The 18,495-nt window shown below is 51.9% G+C and overlaps 1 protein-coding gene across 1 annotated transcript in view; it reads right to left on the bottom strand.

Moving 5' to 3' along the window:
• Positions 1 to 18,495, bottom strand: part of RYR1 (ryanodine receptor 1) — a 117,136-nt gene that overhangs the window by 83,642 nt on the left and 14,999 nt on the right. The window contains exons 13-27 of the mRNA XM_057713335.1: positions 18,204 to 18,399; positions 13,819 to 13,954; positions 13,641 to 13,736; positions 13,436 to 13,554; positions 12,452 to 12,585; positions 11,703 to 11,944; positions 10,988 to 11,180; positions 10,014 to 10,230; positions 8,128 to 8,232; positions 7,811 to 7,914; positions 7,224 to 7,307; positions 6,100 to 6,407; positions 5,070 to 5,272; positions 3,889 to 4,063; positions 3,507 to 3,715 (exon numbers count right to left, since the gene is read on the bottom strand). Coding sequence (XP_057569318.1) covers positions 3,507 to 3,715; positions 3,889 to 4,063; positions 5,070 to 5,272; positions 6,100 to 6,407; positions 7,224 to 7,307; positions 7,811 to 7,914; positions 8,128 to 8,232; positions 10,014 to 10,230; positions 10,988 to 11,180; positions 11,703 to 11,944; positions 12,452 to 12,585; positions 13,436 to 13,554; positions 13,641 to 13,736; positions 13,819 to 13,954; positions 18,204 to 18,399 — 2,521 coding nt within the window. The remainder of the gene's footprint in view (positions 1 to 3,506; positions 3,716 to 3,888; positions 4,064 to 5,069; positions 5,273 to 6,099; positions 6,408 to 7,223; positions 7,308 to 7,810; positions 7,915 to 8,127; positions 8,233 to 10,013; positions 10,231 to 10,987; positions 11,181 to 11,702; positions 11,945 to 12,451; positions 12,586 to 13,435; positions 13,555 to 13,640; positions 13,737 to 13,818; positions 13,955 to 18,203; positions 18,400 to 18,495) is intronic.

Below are 18,495 nucleotides of genomic sequence, written 5' to 3'. Positions count from 1 at the left end.
AGGGTGGACTAGGCCATTGGTCCTAAACCTTATTACACAGAGTCACCATTAGGCCTAGAGCACCATGTGAGAATTAACCAAAGACTCACTCCTCCGGGTGGATGAACTCCCATGTGACACAGGGCTTGGCTGAAGGGTGCATTCAGCCTTCTGTCTACCTTTGTCTGGACACCTTGTACAGTGGGCAGCCCTGGTCAGACACTGGAATCACCTGAGGAGCTTTCAAAACCTACTTATGCACAGGCGTCACTCCAGACCAGGTCATCCACCCATCCATCCATTCACCCACCCATCCATTTCTCCATCCATCCATCCATCCATCCATCCATCCATCCATCCATCCATCCATCCACCCATCAATCCATCTACCCAGACATTCACCCATCCATCCATTCCTCCATCCATCCACCCATCAATCCATCCACCCAGCTATTCACCCATCCATCCATTCCTCCATCCATCCACCCAGCCATTCACCCATCCATCCATCCACCCAGCCATTCATCCATCCATCCATCCATCCATCCATCCATCCATCCATCCATCCACCCACCCATCCAGCCATTCACCCATCCATCCATTCCTCCTTCCATCCATCCATCCTCCCATCAATCCATCTACCCATCCATCCATTCCTCCTTCCTTCCATCCATCCATCCATCCACCCACCCACCCACCCATCCATCCATCCTTCCACCCAGCCATTCACCCATCCATCCATTCCTTCTTCCACCCATCCATCCACCCATCAATCCATCTACCCATCCATCCATTCCTCCTTCCTTCCATCCATCCATCCATCCACCCACCCACCCACCCATCCATCCATCCATCCATCCATCCACCCATCCATCCATCCATCCACCCATCCATCCACCCATCAATCCATCTACCCATCCATCCATTCCTCCTTCCTTCCTTCCATCCATCCATCCATCCACCCACCCACCCACCCATCCATCCACCCAGCCATTCACCCATCCATCCATTCCTTCTTTGATCCATCCATCCACCCAGTCATTTACCCATCCATCCATCCATCCATCCATCCATCCATCCATCCATCCATCCACCCACCCACCCATCCACCCAGCCATTCACCCATCCATCCATTCCTCCTTCCATCCATCCATCTATCCATCCATCCATCCACCCATCAATCCATCTACCCATCCATCCATTCCTCCTTCCTTCCATCCATCCATCCATCCATCCATCCATCCATCCATCCATCCATCCACCCACCCACCCATCCATCCATCCATCCATCCATCCACCCATCCATCCATTCCTTCTTCCATCCATCCATCCATCCATCCCTTCTTCCATCTATCCATCCATCCACCCATCCATCCATCCATCCATCCATCCACCCATCCATGAACACTTCCACCAACCCATCCATCCACCCATCCATCTATCCCCTCCATAAATATTTACTGAGAACCTACTCTGTGCCAGGCACTGTTCCAAGTGCTGGGAACACATCAGTGAACAGAACACAGGCCCTGCCCTGCTGCTGTCTTGAGCAGTCCTCTTGGGGAGAGAAGCCCAGAAGGGTCAGAGTTTTGTAAAGGCTCCCCAGGTGAATTTTTGTTAAGCTTGTTATTTATGGAAATATAACACTCAGAAGAATGCACACATCATAAGTGCACAGCACAATGAGGTTTTGGAGGGACCACACCTGTCTACGCAGCACCCAGATGGAGAAATGAAACATGGCCAGTCCCCCCGGGAGCCCCCTCTGTGCCTGTTTAGTCACTACCCTCTCAAAGATAGTAAGGGATGAGGGAAGTGCACCAACCTGGCTTAAATAAGGGGCAGGAGCTGACAGAGGAACAGGTGCCTGGCCTGTGTGCTCCAAAGACAGAATCTCGAGTTTTCTGGAGACTCCATAAACAACTGGAGCGGTTCCCTGTCTTTGATGCCCCACCTCAAGTTGACCTCCTCAAGGACCAACTGCCAAGACACACCTCTGTGCTCCTCGCCAGCTAATGAATTCACCCCAAAACTGTGCAGCCAAGACTGTCTGCAGAGTCTTTTTCTCTCCCCTCTCTTTCATCTCTCTTATAAACCCTGTTTTGCCTCTGCTCCTTGACAAGTCTACCGATCATCTCCCTCCTGTGATTTGCATGCAAACTAACTAAATGTCTGATTATTCATTCATAGCAACGCCATCCTGACTTAACACACCACAGATTAGCTTCGACCATCCTTGGAGTTTGTATGAATGGGATCCTACAGTATGTGCTCTTTTGTGTCTGGCTTCTTTCACTCAACATTATGTCTGTGAGACTCATCCACGTGGTTGTGGGTAAGCTAGTTTACCCATTCTCACTGCTGTCTAGCATTCTGTTCTTCGGGTTGAGAACACTGCCACCTGGCAGTGGCACGGATTGGAAGGATCACGTCTACTCCAGCATCCTCTCCCGCCCCAGGCACCTCTTTGGTCTTTATGTCCCCACTCTCCCCTCCTCCAATCAACTGTCAACAGAGACCTTTCCAAAACTCGGATCTAGCCTGGACATTCCCCTGTTTAAAACCCTTCCATTTTTACCTAGCCTTAAAATGCCTCCCCACAAATTATGTATTAATTACAAATAGTAACTTGATGGTGGAAACCTGGCAGACTCCCCCACAACCAAATAGTCAAAGTTGATGTAATCAGTAATAAGACATAATGACAAGATGTGCCTCCCTGATATTCTGCATCAAAAAGAACACAACCTCTTTGCTGTGGTATTTGTGCCAAATACATGGAACCTGGACCTAACCATGAGGAGACATTAGACCTACCCAAACTGAGGAATATTTTGCAAAATAACTAGTCTGTACTCTTCAAAAATGTCAATATCATGACAGACAAAGAAAAACTCAGGAACATTCTACACTGAAGACTAAAGAGATGTAACAATTAACTGCAACGTGTAACTCTGGATTGGATTTTGGACCAGAAAAATAAAGAGATGTTATTGCCACAATTAACAAAATTTGAATGTGGATTGTAAATTACATAATAGTATGTATCAATGTTACGTTTCCTGACTTTCATAACTGCAGCTCTGTAAGAGCACAGCCTGTTCTGAAGAAATGCACATTGAAATATTTAGGGATAAAGAGGCATGATGTCTCCAGCTCACTTACATAATTCAGAAAAGAGAAAGAGAGTGAGAGGGAGATCTGAATGATGCCTAGGATGGGAAAACTGAGGCTCAGGAGGAGACAGTCACACGCTCAAGGTCACACAGCAGGTAAAAGGCCAACTCCAGGTCTGTCTGATTCTAAAGTACCAGCTGAAGCTCAGCCATGCGGAATTCAAGTTCTTCTCAGGTTGAGAAAAAGACTATCACTTTGGTCTATAGTCAGAATCTGACCCTGAGTTTAACCTTGGAAAAGAAAGGCACCAGGGTCTAAAAATTAGGATACTCAGATTAATAAAGAGTTACTAAAAATAAATACACCTCTGGGAAGCAGATCAGAGCATACTGAGTGGGGTCGGTCCTCACCTCATAGTGGGGGTGCTCAGGCGGCACAGCCTCAAATTGGGGAAGGCTTTTGCTGAACCAGGTAGTGACTGGGCGCTGCATGTTGATGGCAAATGGCTCAAAACCTTCCTGGAGGCCGCAGATGGCAAAGAACCGCAGGGAGCTCACGTCCTGGCCCAGGTTCAGGTGACCCACCTGGCCAGGTCCCAAGCTGCAGACAGGCAGGAAGCCTGGTGGGAGGGGATAGATGGGCAGGGGTGAGGATAGGTGGGTGGGGCAGGGGCAGCCATGGGGAGGAGGCACTGTGGAAAGAAGGGACGGAAGAGCAGGGGGCTGAAGGGGATAGCGTAGGGTCAGGTGAGATGGAAGAAAACCAGAAAGGGGCCACGAGGCCAGCCCTCACCATCCCCAATCTCAATATCCCGGAAGGCTGTTTCAGAGCCTGAATCAGACATGAGGACCTCGCCGTTGAGGGTGAAGATAATGGTGTTCTCTGTGAGGTCGATCATGCAGCCCACGACATCACCTGACTGCCAGGGACGCCCAAATAGTTCACTCCCCAAGTGCCAGCGCTGACCCTGTGAGGAGGCGAGGGAAGACGTGGTGTAGGAGAGACACACAGAGAAATGGAGAGATACAGAAGCAAGGGGAGACATCAAGATACACATGCAAGGCATTGGGTCCATGGCATGTGGGACAGAAAAGGGGGCACCCCCCAGTGTCCTCCAACTCTCGCCACATTTGTATCCATGATCCTTGGAATGTAAGGCACAGGCTTTCATGCTTTCCCTTCCCATTAATCTCGGTATCTCATCCCTTCTGCCTGGGTTCTCTATTGTTTCCATGGCTGGGGCTGGGGTTATACACACCACCAAAGTGGTAGTGCAGGGTTGGGAGCAGCAGTAAGCAGAGGGATGAAAAGGAAAAACTAATCTATCAATGTCTCTCATATGGACTCATCTATACCCATATGCCCCTAGAATAGATAAACGGATAATGAGATTGATGGATGGGAAGCAGGGTGTGTGGCTGGGTGGAAGAATGAAATGAGAGCTGAGCGTCTACCTGGTTGATGCAGGGAAGGAAGGAAGTGTAGACAGACACATAGGTAGATGGATGGGTGGGTGGATAAGTAGATGATGTATGCATGCATTAAAGTATCGGATAAATGAATGGATAAATGAAATCACAAATTAGTTAAACAGGTGAAAGGCAAACTAACAACTACATGAGTAGATGGAAACATGGAGGACTAAGTGATCCTTTGGACAGATGAGTAGAAGGGTGGATGAATGGACAAATAGATGGTTGCATAGAGAGATGGATGATGGATGGATATATGCATGGACAGAGAGGGGAGGATGGATGGATGAGTGGACAGATGAATGGCTGGGTAGTGAGATGGATGATGGGTGGATATATGTGTGGACAGACAGAGAGGGGCGGATGGATGGATGGATGAGTGGGAAGGTAAATTCAGGGATGGGTGGACAGAGTGAGGCATAGATAAAGGCAGGGCTGGAGTGTATGAGCTGTGGGAAGGACCACAGAGGCTGGCAGAGTGGAGCCCAGGGAGCTACCCACGCGGTGCCCATTGAAGACATAGGCTAGCTCATCAGCTCCCAGCTCCACGTCAGGCCGCAGCTCGGGCCTCGCCCAGCCCACTCGCATCTCGCCGGTGGTGACTGCCTCGAACTCGAAGTACCAGCGGCCGCTCTGCACCGTATAGGATTTCTCTGCCCGGAAGATGCGCACCCGGTCCCAACGAGACTGACTATCCACCTGACCTACAAATGGGGCCAGGCAGAGTCAGAGAGGACGGGTTGGTGGGAGAGACCAAGAAGGGTAAGGGCCTTTGCGGGGCTGGGGGAAGAGGGACAATTCTTGGTGTTAGAGGAGAAGACCTGGGGAATCTCAGAGCAGTCACAGAGTGGCAGGAGGGACCTATGAGACTTCTCTGTCCTTTTGTAGTCAGAGCTTCAGAGAGGAACTAGTGACAGAGACACGGAGGGATAAAGCTGGGTCCGTTATGGTCATAGTCTGGGGTGAAGGGTCAAGATTAAGGTCTATGGTAAGAATCAAAGGTTGAGAGCAGGATCGGGGAGAGGGAGTCAGAGTCAGGGTCAGGGAGGGGATAGAAACTGGGGTTGGGGGCAGGCATTGAGAAACTAAAGGTTGGCGACCACAGTCAGGGTTAGGGGTTGAGGCTGGGACTGGGGGTCAGTGGTAGGTCAGGGGTCAAGTTAGAGTAGGGATTAGAGGCTCTCCGAGTCCTTGGTCGGGTAGCTCCATGTTGTAGCCACTGTCCAGAGGTTAGGGGTTCAGAGCTGGGGACAGAAATTGGAGTCAGGGGTCAAGGGCAGAGCTCACCGGGTTCCTGGTCTGGCTGTTCAGTGTTGTAGCTGTGGCCCAGGCAGGGCTCGAGTCAGGTTAAGGTCAGTGGTCAAGACTGGGTTCAGGGTCAGGGACAGAGTAAGTGTCAGGGTTGGGGGGAGGGGGTCAGTATTGCAGATGTAGCCCATTGAGAGGCAAGTTGGGTCAGAGGTCAGGAGTCAAGGGGCGGCGTCAGGGTCAGGGTAGGAGTCAGGGTCAGGAGCCTGTGGTCAGCACTCACTGGGCTCCTGATCGGGCGGCTCGATGTTGTAGCCATAGCCCAGCAGGGTACGCACGGCCTGGCAGAGGCTGTCCCGGTTGCTGCGCTTGGTGGCCTCGTCCAGCAGGCGGTAGGGCACGAGGCGAGGGTTCCGGCGCGCGGGGATGTCCTGCACAGCGCTGTAGCTCCAGCCCTGGGCCACTCGGTCTCGCGCCCACACGTTGTGTCCGTTCTCCGCCAGCCGGTCCACCAGCGTCGTCTGTGCTGGCGTCAGTCTCACGTGGCTCAAGTCCAGCGGCGCCGGCTTGTACCCATTGCTCATCATGTACCTGTGGGTGCGGCGGGGCTTGGTGGGGCCAGACCCTCACCTCCACTTCCGAGCTCTGTGCTATGGGATCCCTCGCTTCCGACCCTTGTCCTTAGGATCCCATGATTCTTAGCCTTGAGCTCTGAAATGTCTGACCTTTGATCTCTGACATCAGGGTCCTATGACTCCCTTAAATATATTTGATATACTTGACCTCTGATCTCAGGATCCTGTGACCCTAGCGAAGGCTTTGACTTCATTGACCTCTGGCCTCTGTGATCCCTTCATCTTGGTTTTGGGAGCCTCATCTCTGACCCTGGAACTCTCTGAACTTTCATCTCTTTGAGGCTTCTTACCTCTGATCCCAGGACCCTATCATTCCAATCTCCTGGCTTTGGAGTCCTTGACCTTTGAACCCTGGCCTCTATCCCCAGGATCTCTCACCTACAATTTTAGGATCCCTTACTTACAACTCCAACAATTTCTCACCTCTTTCCCTTGACGCCTCACCTTGAACTCAGAAATATTACCTCTGCTCTGTCATTTTCCCAGACTCCACGGCAGACCCTGACCCTGGGTCTGACTCGCTGCCACTCTCTCCAGAACTCCTCATTGCTCCTTCCTGACACCTCCCCAGGACCCTCACCACTGACTCCAGAGCTCTGACCCCTGGTCCGACGACCTGCACCCTAGCCCACGGCCCACCCTAACCCACGGCCCCTTGGTTTCCAACCTCCGCCTCCCCGCGCTGGCCCTCAACGGCTCCAGCCCTCACTACGGCATCCCCGGACCCCTACTCTATTCCCCAGGTGGGGACCCCCGGGCCACCCACACTCACGTCTTGGGGAGTTTTGTCTTCTTCAGGTTGTCCTCAGCCTTCTCGTCTGCCATACCCACGTGGCAGCCCAGCGCCAGCAGAGTCCTGGGGCAGGGGGTGGGGCAGGCGACAGGGTCACCTCACATGGACTCCCTGCCCCCGGCCTCCTCTCCCCCAGCCCGGCTCCCCTCCTCCCCTGGCCCCTGTCGGCTCTGTCTCTGGGTCACCCGCTCTCTCCACATCTCTGGCTCTGGCTTTAAGGGGATCTGTCCCATCTCTCTGTCTCGGTCTGTGTCTGTCTGTCGGTCTGTCTCTCACTCTTGGTGTCTGTCTCTCTGACTCCTGTCTCTCCCTGTTTCTCTGTCGCTGTATCTCTTTGACAGTGTTCATCTTTTTCTCTCTGCTTCTTTCCTTGTCTCTTTCTCTCTCTTTCACGTACTGACCATCTCTCTTCATGCCTCTGTCTCTTACTCGCCCTCTATTTGTTTCTGCTTCACAATCCCTGTCTCCCTCTCTCTCTGTCTCTCTGTCTCAGTCTCGCTCTCCCTCTCCTTGCCCTCCTGCCCAGCAGTCAGGCTGGGGCCCCTGCTCCCCGGTCCCCCCCTCACTTGAGTGTCTCCCCCGACATCTGCAGGTTGTAATTCCTCTCGGGCTCTGGTAGGCTGTGGAAGTCCACGAGACACGGGTGCAGCCTCTTATTGTCATCCCGAACCTGGAGAAACCCCAGAGTCAACTCCTCGGTTCCCTTTCCCTCCCCCAGCAACCCCAGGTGTTACCCCTGACCTCCCCACTTCGTTCTGCCACCCGAAACCCAAGGAGCCCCTGGTGTCCCAAAGTCCCTTCCCCCAGCCACCGGCCCCTCCCCACTGCCAGCCTAGCCTCTCCCCCTCTCCCCGCCCCCCCACACTGCAGGCAGCCCCCTCACCGGGCCATAGGTCCAGCCCTGCTCAATGCGAGTCAGTGCCCAGAGTTCATGGATGTTCTCCGCCAGCTTCTCCCGAATACGCTCCAGGTGGGGAGGCAGGACAATCTGGGGACAGGGGACAATCGTTGAGGTCCCTGAGTTCCCTCCAGCTTGCGCCATGACCCCTCTTCCTGAGGATGCGTACAAGCCCTGGACATTTCCCCAGAGAGCTCTTTTGACTTTTCCTGCTGTCCGAGCCATGGTCTCCATCACCTCGCCCTGCCTCCAGGGTTGATGCCCAGCTGAGTAAGGATTTAGCATCCTCAGAATTAAGGAATAATCTGGGAATAGGTCTGTCTCCCCTTGCAGGCTGGGAGCTCCGTGAGGGCAAGGCTGGGGCTGCCTCTGTCTCCAGCATTTTCCCAGCCCTGCCCAGCCCGGAAGGGGATGCTCGGGAAATGTTTGCTGAATGAATGGATGTCTCTTTCCTTCTCTGCACGATGAGAATCAGAACAATATTAACTCAGAATACTTTATAAAGGTTCAGTGATATCATCCACATAAACTACTAAATGTTACACACAGTGGACCCTTGAACAATGTGGGTTTAATGCGCAGATTTTTTTTCAATAAATATAAATAGTACCTTTATTTTCATTTTACAGATCTTTAAATTAATTGAGTGTGGGGAAAAGTTTGTGTTTGATTAGAGATCACAATATGTGGAATCAAAAGAACTAGAGTTTGAGTCCTAACTCTCGCCAAACTGTTTTAGCTTCCTGCCCTTGGGTGTGTCATTTACAAATTCCTTTGTTTTTGAGACAGAGAGAGCAGTACTGGGACTGTGCTGGGGCGGGGGGGGGCGCCCCTAACCCCCTGCATGGTTTGTATGAATGCCTGGCACATGGTAGGTGCCTAGTAATGTTTATATTGTTGGTGTTCTGCAAGCAGAGATAATGATGGTTGGACCAGGGCAGGACGTGGGGGAGAAGGGATTGGGAGGGGTGTCCAGGAGGCCGAGTTGACAGCTCTTGAGGCTGACAGTGTGGGGGAGGGGAAGGGAGACATCCAGGAGGAGGCCCAGGGCTCTGGCCTGGCTACACGGGGATGGCAAGTTCACCCCTGTGGTAACATTACTATTACCAACGACAGTAGCTCTCCTGAGGTCTTACCATTTCCCCAGGACCCTGCTAAGCACTTCACATACATTAATTCCTATAACCTTCACCACAGTGCTTAGAGGGAGGTTCTCTCCTTCCCCCATTGTCCTCACAGGCGAGGGAACTGAGGCACAGAGAAGGGAAGCCACGTGCCCACGGTGACATGCTGAAAGCCAAACCCAAAGCAGGCTCTTAAACACGACTTCCATCCCCTCCTATAGGGACATGCTTGGAGGGAAGCTGGGATAAGAGAAGTGGGAGGGGCCTGGAAGAGTAAAGATGCCCAACAAATGGTGGTGGATAAGATCACAGGCTTTGGGATCAGACCACCCGGGCTCAAATGCTGCGTGACCTGCATGGGCTGCTTAACCTCTCTGGGCCTCACTTTCCTCCACTGTATATTGGGGGCAATAATAGTCCTTTTCTAGGGAATTCCCTGGCTGTCCAGTGGTTAGGACTCCATTCTTTCGGAGGGCCCAGGTTCAATCCCTGGTAGGGGAACTAAGATCCCATAAGCCACTCGGCACAGCAAATAAATAAATAAATACTTTTAAAAAATTAAATAAATAAATAAAAGTCCTTTCTTGGGGGGGACTATAGTGAGGACTCCCTGAAACTGAGATTCTGCCTTGAGAGATTCCTTTGCCTCTGCTCTGCCTCAGTTTCCCCACCTGTTAAACAACAAGGTCCCCGGCTTCCAGCTCAGCTCCCTGTCTCTCCAGGAAACCCTTGCAGAGCAGGCAGTACCTGGACAGTGTCCACAGGGCAGGGCACAAAGTCGGTGTGTGAGAGGCAGCGGCTGGGGCCCACCAGGTGGGGCCCCCGGGGACCTTCCCGCCGATACTCCTTGATGGGTTCCAGATGGAGTCGCTCTCGTGGGAGCACAGCCTCATGGCAAGGGGCGTAGCCAGGTGGAGGGAGGAACTTGAATTCCCCGTGGCGGCCACCAAGGAGGAACCGCACCCTAGGTGGGAGAAGGGGTCATTACTGAGGGCAGTGCACAGAGGGGAGTCTGTACTCAGTGGGGGGAAGGCAGTAATTCTTAGATCAGTGGAAGGTTCTGGGGAGACCTGAGGTCACTGGATAGTCATAGGGTCATGGAAGTCATTTAGGAGTCAGGAAAGTCTAAGGTCAAACAAAATGTCAGAGGCCAACAGGAGTCACTGGAAAACCAGAAAAGGAACGTGGGGATCAGGTCACTGTGGAGTTAATCCAAGGTCATGGGAAGGTCCTTTGGGGAAGGTCCTGGGTCAACAGACCATTTGGAGATACCAGAAGGTATGGGGGAGACAGGGAGAGGGTCATTCGGAAGTCACTGAGAGTTTGGCATAACCTTGAGAAAACCATAATCACCACTGAAATGGTGAGGAAGTCATTCACAGAGCTTGGGGTCACTGGGAAAAGACTGGGCTGTTACAAAGTTTTGAAATAACTATGGTCGTTGAGAGGTCACTGGAAGAAACATTAATCATTAAAAGGTCATTATGAAATTTGGAGGACACTTGGAGATTGGGGAGAAGCTGAGGTCCATTGGGAGGACACTGAGAGTGTCTGGGATCACGTAGAGGTCACTGGGACCTTTACGTAGGGGTCTGACCTGTCAGTCCTGAGGGTAGGCTGCTGGGTCCTGGCCCCATAGAAGGTCATGGGGTGCTTGCAGAAGCTGTCTCAGGACAGTCCCAGCTCTGGGGACTGGCCAAGGGGCAGGGGCAAGTCCTTACTTGACACCAGCCGAGAAGCTGACAACAGGGAAGAAGAGCCCATCCAGGTTGAAGGCCTCAAAGACACCCTGCACAGGACAGCCGTTGATACGGAAGGAGATGGACGGCACGCTGAGGTCCAGGCAGCAGCTGACCACGTCCTCGGGGGCCAGGAGATGCTGCCCTGGGGAAGTCACCAGGCGTGGCACATGTCCTGCACCAGGATCACCAGGGAGAAGTCAGAAGTCAGAGGTCCAGTGGAACCAAAGGTCTCAGGAGACAAGGGGCAGGTATTGGAGGATCCTGTGGGGTCTGGATCCCAGAAACTTTAAGGTCAGGTGTTCTTTAGAGATTAGGGGCAGAGGTCAAGTTTCCCCTGAGGTTAGGTTCCTGAGAGGTGTGGGGCCAGAGATTAAAGTCATCCTAGAGTTAGGATTCTGGAACATTTGGGGCATAAGTCAAAGATCAGAGGTCATGATACTCGGGGCAATTTTCCGGGATCTCTAGGATCAGAGATCAGACATCCTCTGGGGTCACAGTTCTGGAGGCTAGGAAGAAACAGGTTCGGTCCAAGATTCTGGAATCTAGAGTTACAGCCTTGGGAAGTGAGGAGTAAGGGGTCAATGTTAGCCTGTTTGGGGGTCAGAATCCCAAGAACCCCAAGGAGTGTGGTGAAAGTCTAGAAACCCTGGGGTCAGTGGTCAGGGTTGAGGGTCCCCTAGAAGGGTCCAGGTACCTGTCCAGAGATGCAGCCCATCAAAGCCGTAGGAATAGAGGTCATCACCGACCCCGTTGCCGCCCCAGCCCTCGCCGCCCCCAGGGTAGGGGCTGTAGCCCTCAGTGAGGGCCCAGCCCACCCGCAGGTGGGTGGCCTGAGCTGTCAGGAATGGAACCACCTCGTCCACCATCACCTCAAAGTACCATTTGAGGTACTGCGTGGAGCCCTCTGCTCGGCCCACAAAGATGTTGGGGCGGATGCTGTAGGAGAGACAGGACAGGAGAGGAGGATGAAGGAGAGATGGAGAGGAGACCCAGGCTGGGGGGTTGGGATGGGAGGGAGAAAGACAAAGAGATACAATACCCAAGAAAAACAGAAAGCAGAGACATGGAGACAGAGAGAGACACAGAGAGAGAAAGCAGAGACAGAGACAGGCAGAGAGGCATCAAAAGACAGAGAAGAGAAAGATGGGAGAGAGACCAGGAAAAAGAGATGAAGGAGAAATAGAAAGACAGACAGACGAAGCCAAAAAGAGCAAACACAGAAAGAGAGAAAGAAAAAGGGAAAAGGAGACAGAGGCAGAAATGGAGCAGGGAGATAGGACAAGAGGAGTGAGAAGCGAGGGATGAGCTGGGGACAGATTAGGGGTCTGGCGTTATGCCCTAGGGTGGGAGATGGAGGAAGGCCCACCCACCCAGCTGTGGTGTCTGAGTCAGGGAGGGGGTTGAAAGGTTCTGAGTTCTGGGGTCAGGGGTTAGGGGCCAGACCTGGTGACATAGTTGATGAGGTTTGTCTGCAGCAGAAGCTCGCGGCCAGGGAGCAAGTTCTCAGTTATGAGATCTTGGTTGGAGCGCACAGCCACGCCATTGCACACACACAGGGAACACAGCACATCCAGCACCTGGAGGTCAAGGTCAGAGGTCAGGGTGTGAGGGCACCAGGGTGCGGGGTGGGGGTGGTCTATGGAAGACCCAGGGTGGGAAGCCAGAAGGATGATATGCCAGGATGGGAGATAGAGCTTTTGACTGAGAAAAGGTGGTAGAAGTGGGAGGTCAGGGGTCACAGAGAGAGATCAGGGTCAAAGAGAAAGGTCAGGCAAGAGGTGGGGGCCATATGAGTTGGGATGAGACATTGCTGGTATCTTAGGAGAGACTGAGGAATTCCCTGGAGGTCCAGTGGTTAGGACTCCGAGCTTCCCCGGTTCGATCATTGATTGGGGAACTAAGATCCTGCAAGCCACGTGGCTCAGCCAACAACAACAACAAAAAGAAAACAAAAAGAAAGAAAGAAAGGAGAGACTCGGGTAGGAGGTGAGAGGTCAAAGGGAGGAGTGAAAAAGGGTTGGTCAGGGAGAGAGTACAGGGATCAAGATGAGGTTTTAGATCAGTGTGGGTAGCAAACTTGCTTCTTCAGGGCCCCGGTGAATAATGTAAATATGTGAAGTGATTAGAAATGATTCAGAGGGAACCAGTAGCACCTGTGGCAAACTGGAGAGTGTCCATGCAGCCCCTGCTAAAGGCTACAAAATTAGAAATGGAAAAAACACTTCAAAGGTCTGATAAAGCACATCGGTGGCCCAGAATCCATTTAAGGACCATGAGTTTGAGCCCTCTGTATTGAAATGGAAGCATGTGGCAGCGGAATCCAGGTAAGAGATAGGATGGGGAAGGGGGAGGCGGCAATTCGAGGGCTATGGGGAAAGGTCAGGGTTCAGAATTCAGGGGAGGAGAGGTCAGGGATGAGGGGCCAACCTTGTGGTTACGCCCGTGCTTGTCCAGGAGGGAGATGATGGACTTGATGTGGTTCTCTTCGATGATGTTCAGGACCTCAGGACTTTCAATCAGGACACAGTATAGCACCTCCAGGATCCCTGCACAGAAAGCAGAGTGAGAGGTGAGGTGGCTACAGCCCTCTCCTCCCCCTAAATCCCCATCCCCTCCCCCTGGGTTCTCCTACCTGAGGAGGCCTCCAGCCGATCCAGCTTGCTGACCAGCCAATCCAGGTTGTTGGAGAAGAGGGCACAGTTGGCACGATTGCCACGGATCAGAGAGGCTGAGGGTGGAAAGAGGGGTTATACCCAGTAGGACTGGGAACCTGGGGTGCTCTAGGGCGAGTCAAGACTGGGGCCCCTTACCCAAGATTTCATAGAGCAGGTTCACAATCTCTTTCCAGGACTCTGATGCCTCCTCCCCTGCAAATTCAGCAAAGTGGGCAGCAGTGGTGTAGACATTTAGGCGGTCGATGCAATTCAGGACCAGGGAGAGCATCCCCTGGGGTAGAGAAAACAGGGGGTCACCACAGGAATCCCAGGCCCTCCCTTCCTTGCCTTTCTTGGATTTGTTAATTCATATTCCTTAAATAATTAGTGACTGTGTGTCCCCAGATCTAAACCAGAGCTGTCATCTCCGTGTCCACCTTCGCTCCCAACTCCCTCCTTTCCTGCTCGGCTCTCCAGACCTGACCTGGTCCTGCTCTGCCTCTGTCCCCAACATAATATATCCCTATGAACATCAGGACTGAATCTGTGCTTCTCCTTCCAGCATTTTCTTTCTTTCTTTTCCTTCCACCCTACTCCTGGTCTCATTGGTCCAGCTCACTCTCCACACCAACCATCAGAGAGATTTTTGCCCTCTCTCTTTTTTAAACCTTTCGTCTTCTTTTATTTTGAGTTATAACAGACATACAGAAAAGCACATAAAACATATACAGTTTATTCTTGCTTTTCATGGTAGTTAGGCTCTGTAAAGTCGCCATGAGCACTGAATTAGTGAACCCTGAGAACCATGGCTTTCAGGCAAAACACAAGACGTTTCTCTGAGTCTCTGAGCACATTTTCAGCAATTGATCAATACATGCTCCTGTTTTATGTGCATTTCTGTTTAAAGACACTGATTTAATAGATACTGTTAATTCATTAACATTAAATTCACAACCAACAGCACTGTAACTCATGCTGTAATGAAGCTTTTCTTTTTTTTAAGATTTTTTTATATGGATGGACCATTTTTTAAAATTAATTAATTAATTTATTGGCTGTGTTGGGTCTTCGTTGCCGCACACGGGCCTTCTCTATCTGCGGCAAGCAGGGGCTACTCTTCATTTTGGTGCACAGGCTCCTCATTGCGGTGGCTTCTCTTGTTGCAGAGCACAGGCTCTAGGCTCCCAGGCTTCAGTAGTTGCGGCACAGAGGCTCAATAGTTGTGGCACATGGGCTTAGTTGCTCTGTGGCATGTGGGATCTTCCCGGACCAGGGATTGAACCCGTGTCCCCTGCACTGGCACGTGGATTCTTAACCCCTGTGCCACCAGGGAAGTCCCTATGTGGACCATTTTTAAAGTCGTTATTGAATTTGTTACAATATTCCTTCTGTTTTGCTTTTTTTTTTGGTTTTTTGGCCCCTAGGTGTGTAGGATCTTAGCTCCCTGACCAGGAATTGAACCTGCATCCCCTGCATTGGAAGGCAACGCCTTAACCACTGGACCACCAGAGAAGTCCTAAAGCTTTTTCTAAAACACATGTTACTTTCTCAGTAAGTCACATCACAGCCTTCTTGCTCTCGGGAACACCAGACAGCCTTTGCTACTGTGCTTAGGGGCCATTTTAATCAGCAAAATTAACAAAAAAGCACAAAAATGTGAAAAGTATGGCACTAAATACACCATGAAAAGGACACTTGTTTACAGGTGAGAGTTGAAATAAGGCAGATTGTCGCCTTGTTCAACCTCAACTGGAAACACAGCATCAGATGACAAACTTTTTGCCTCTCTGCACATATCCACAAATGATCACAAATGCTCTGCAAGCACTGATTTGGGGATTACAAATAAATGTTAGCACGTAGGCGTATTTGCAAATACAGAATCTGCAAATAATAAAGATCAAATGTATATGGTTTAACAAACAAATATAAAGAACACTTGTGTAACCATGACCCAGGTCAAGAAAGAGTGCAGGACTTCCTAGGTGGCACAGTGGGTAAGAATCCGCCTGCCAATGCAGGGGATATGGGTTCAATCCCTGCCCCAGGAAGATACCACATGCCACAGAACAACTAAGCCCGTGCGCCACACCTATTGAGCCTGTGCTCTAGAGCCCGTGAGCCACAACTATTGAGCCCATGTGCCGCAACTACTGAAGCCCACGTGCCTAGAACCTGTGCTCTAAAGAGAGGCCACCACAATGAGAAGCCCGCACACCGCAACAAAGAGTAGCCCCCACTCACCGCAACTAGAGAAAACCCGTGTGCAGCAACGAAGACCCAACACGGCCAATAAAATAAATAAATAAATAAATAAATTTATAAAAAAAAAAAAAAGATTTTAAGAAAGAGTGCATTGCCAGCCACCCAGAAGTCACCTCGATGCCCCTCCTGATTACACAACCCTCTCTGCTGGGGATAACTCTCATCCTGACGTTTATGGAAATCCTTTCCTTGCTTTTCTATTTTTACTACCTATGCATGCGTTGGTAGTCTAGTAGTGTTCCGCCTGTTTTTGAACTTGAGATATACAGTAAGTATGCTATTGTACATGGATTTTTTTTTTTTGCTCAATATTATGTTTTAAGATTAAGAGCATTGGGCTTCCCTGGTGGTGCAGTGGTTAAGAATCCGTCTGCCAATGCAGGGGACATGGGTTCGAGCCCTGGTCCAGGAAGATCCCACAGTGCCTCGGAGCAACTAAGCCCGTGTGCCACAAGTACTGAGCCCATGCTCTGCAACTACTGAAACCCGAGCCACCGCAATGAGAAGCCTGCGCACCACAATGAAAAGTAGCCCCCACTCTCTGCAACTAGAGAAAGCCTGTGCTCAGCAATGAAGACCCAAAGCAGTCAATAAATAAAAATTAAATTAACTAATTTAAAAAAGGATTAAGAGCATTGTTTCATATGGTTATTTGTTCATTTTCATTGCTGAGTAGTCTCTGTAGCCATCATACGGATATGCCACATCTGTGGATTCAGTCCAGTGGTGATGGACAACGGGGCTGCTATGACAATGGTTGTATCTGTATCTTGGGCCCACAGTAAGCGACGCAGTGCATCATGGTAGAGTGCACAACCAGTTGGAGTCACACAGGATGGCTCTGCCCCTAACTAGTTGTGGCTTTCAAAGACCTAACCCTTCTGTGGCTCCCAAAGCGAAAGTCTTCACCATGGCCCGGCTCTTTTCACCTCTCTGTGCTCATCTCCTCCCACTCTTCCCCAAGCTCACCCAGTTCCGGTCACCCTGGCCTCCTCGCTATTCTAGAAGCTGCCAAGCACACTCCCCTCTGTCCCTCCCTCAGGTGTATATGTGGCTGCCTCTCTTCATTCAGGTCACCCTCCTCGACTACTCTATTTTAAATTGCAACAACCGCAGCACTCCCTACCGCTGCCCTGCTCTGCTTTTCTCCTTGGCACTTATCATCACCCAATATACCATATACTCCTCCTATCTTATTACCCATTATCCACCCCCCCATGTGAACTCCATAAGGACAGGGATTTTTGTCTGTTTTGTTGACAGTTATGTCCCCCCCCCCCGCATATTTGTTCAGTACATGGCTATTTCATCTCTCTGTGCATCAGTGACCCATCTATAATATGGGAATTACAATCCCCCACGGGGTTATGGGGAGGATGTCAGGTATACAACGCCCATAGCACACAGTAAGGGCTAAATTCAAAGTAATAATAACCACTGACTTTTATATAGCATCTACTATGTGCTGGCACTGTGCTAAACGCTTTGCATATACTAATCCCACTCCATAAGTAAGTTTTGTTATTGTTACTTTATCATTTCTTATCATTTCTAGGTTTTCCGCCCCCATCAGAATGGGAGCCCCTGGAGAGGAGGGGGGCCAAGTAGGAAGACTTTAAATGAACATGCTCCCCAATCACCCTGTGGAGACATCAGACCCCGGACCTTTGTCCAGGCCCCACCTCCCACCCCTCTCGGCCCCTCCTACTTATACCACGTGCTGAACGGAGCCCACCACGTCTGTCTCAAAACATACAGACTCCCAGCTCCTGACCCAAGCTGAGGTCCCTCCCTACACTACCCTCCCTGATACCCAAAAACCCACCTCTCCGGCCGTGCCCCCCACTATGCCCCACTCTGGTTCTATCCTCCCACCCCGCTGGCTCTGCCCCTACAGACACCGCCCCCTGAGTGCAGCAGCTGTCTATGACTTCTTCCCAGGCCTTGCCTTGGCCCTCACATCGCCCGGTCCTCCCGGAAGGGGGAACAAGCCCTGTCCCCGCCTCCAGGCTCCGGTTCCACCTTTCTCTCAAGGCCCCGCCCCTCACCAAAGCCACACCCACCAGCCCAGTCCGGACCCTCTCCAAGGCCCCGCCCCCTCGCGTGTCGCCGACAGCCCGCCGCCCGCCCTGTTCACACTGGCCGGGTCCTTCCTCCCGCCCCTCCACCTGCCCCGCCCCTCTCAGACCACTGCTTCCCCAGGTCCGGCGGGCTCCGCCCCTCTTAAGGCTCCGCCCCCGCGCCCACAGACCCGCCCTCCCGTGTCGCGGCCTCACCTCCTCCTGGAAGAGGCTCTGGCGGTTGCGCAGGCTGCGCAGCTTGCTCTGCTTCTCCTCGTGCTGCAGCTCCTCGGAGGGTGGCTCGAAGTAGCCGATGAGGTCCTGCAGGCTCAGGATGACGCCCTCGAGGGGCAGCGCTGTGCCAGCCGGAGACCCCGAGCCCCTCGGCTTTCCGCTGAAGCTATCCAGGCCCCTGCGGAGACCGCGCACTTAGCAGTAGGGGACCCGGAGCACTGTGTGAGTCCCGCCCCCCGCCCTCGGTTCCCGCGAGACTCCCACAGACACACCT

Source organism: Hippopotamus amphibius, chromosome 16 (assembly GCF_030028045.1).
Source record: "Hippopotamus amphibius kiboko isolate mHipAmp2 chromosome 16, mHipAmp2.hap2, whole genome shotgun sequence".
NCBI lineage: Eukaryota > Metazoa > Chordata > Mammalia > Artiodactyla > Hippopotamidae > Hippopotamus > Hippopotamus amphibius.
This window is presented reverse-complemented; position numbering and strand designations above follow the sequence as displayed.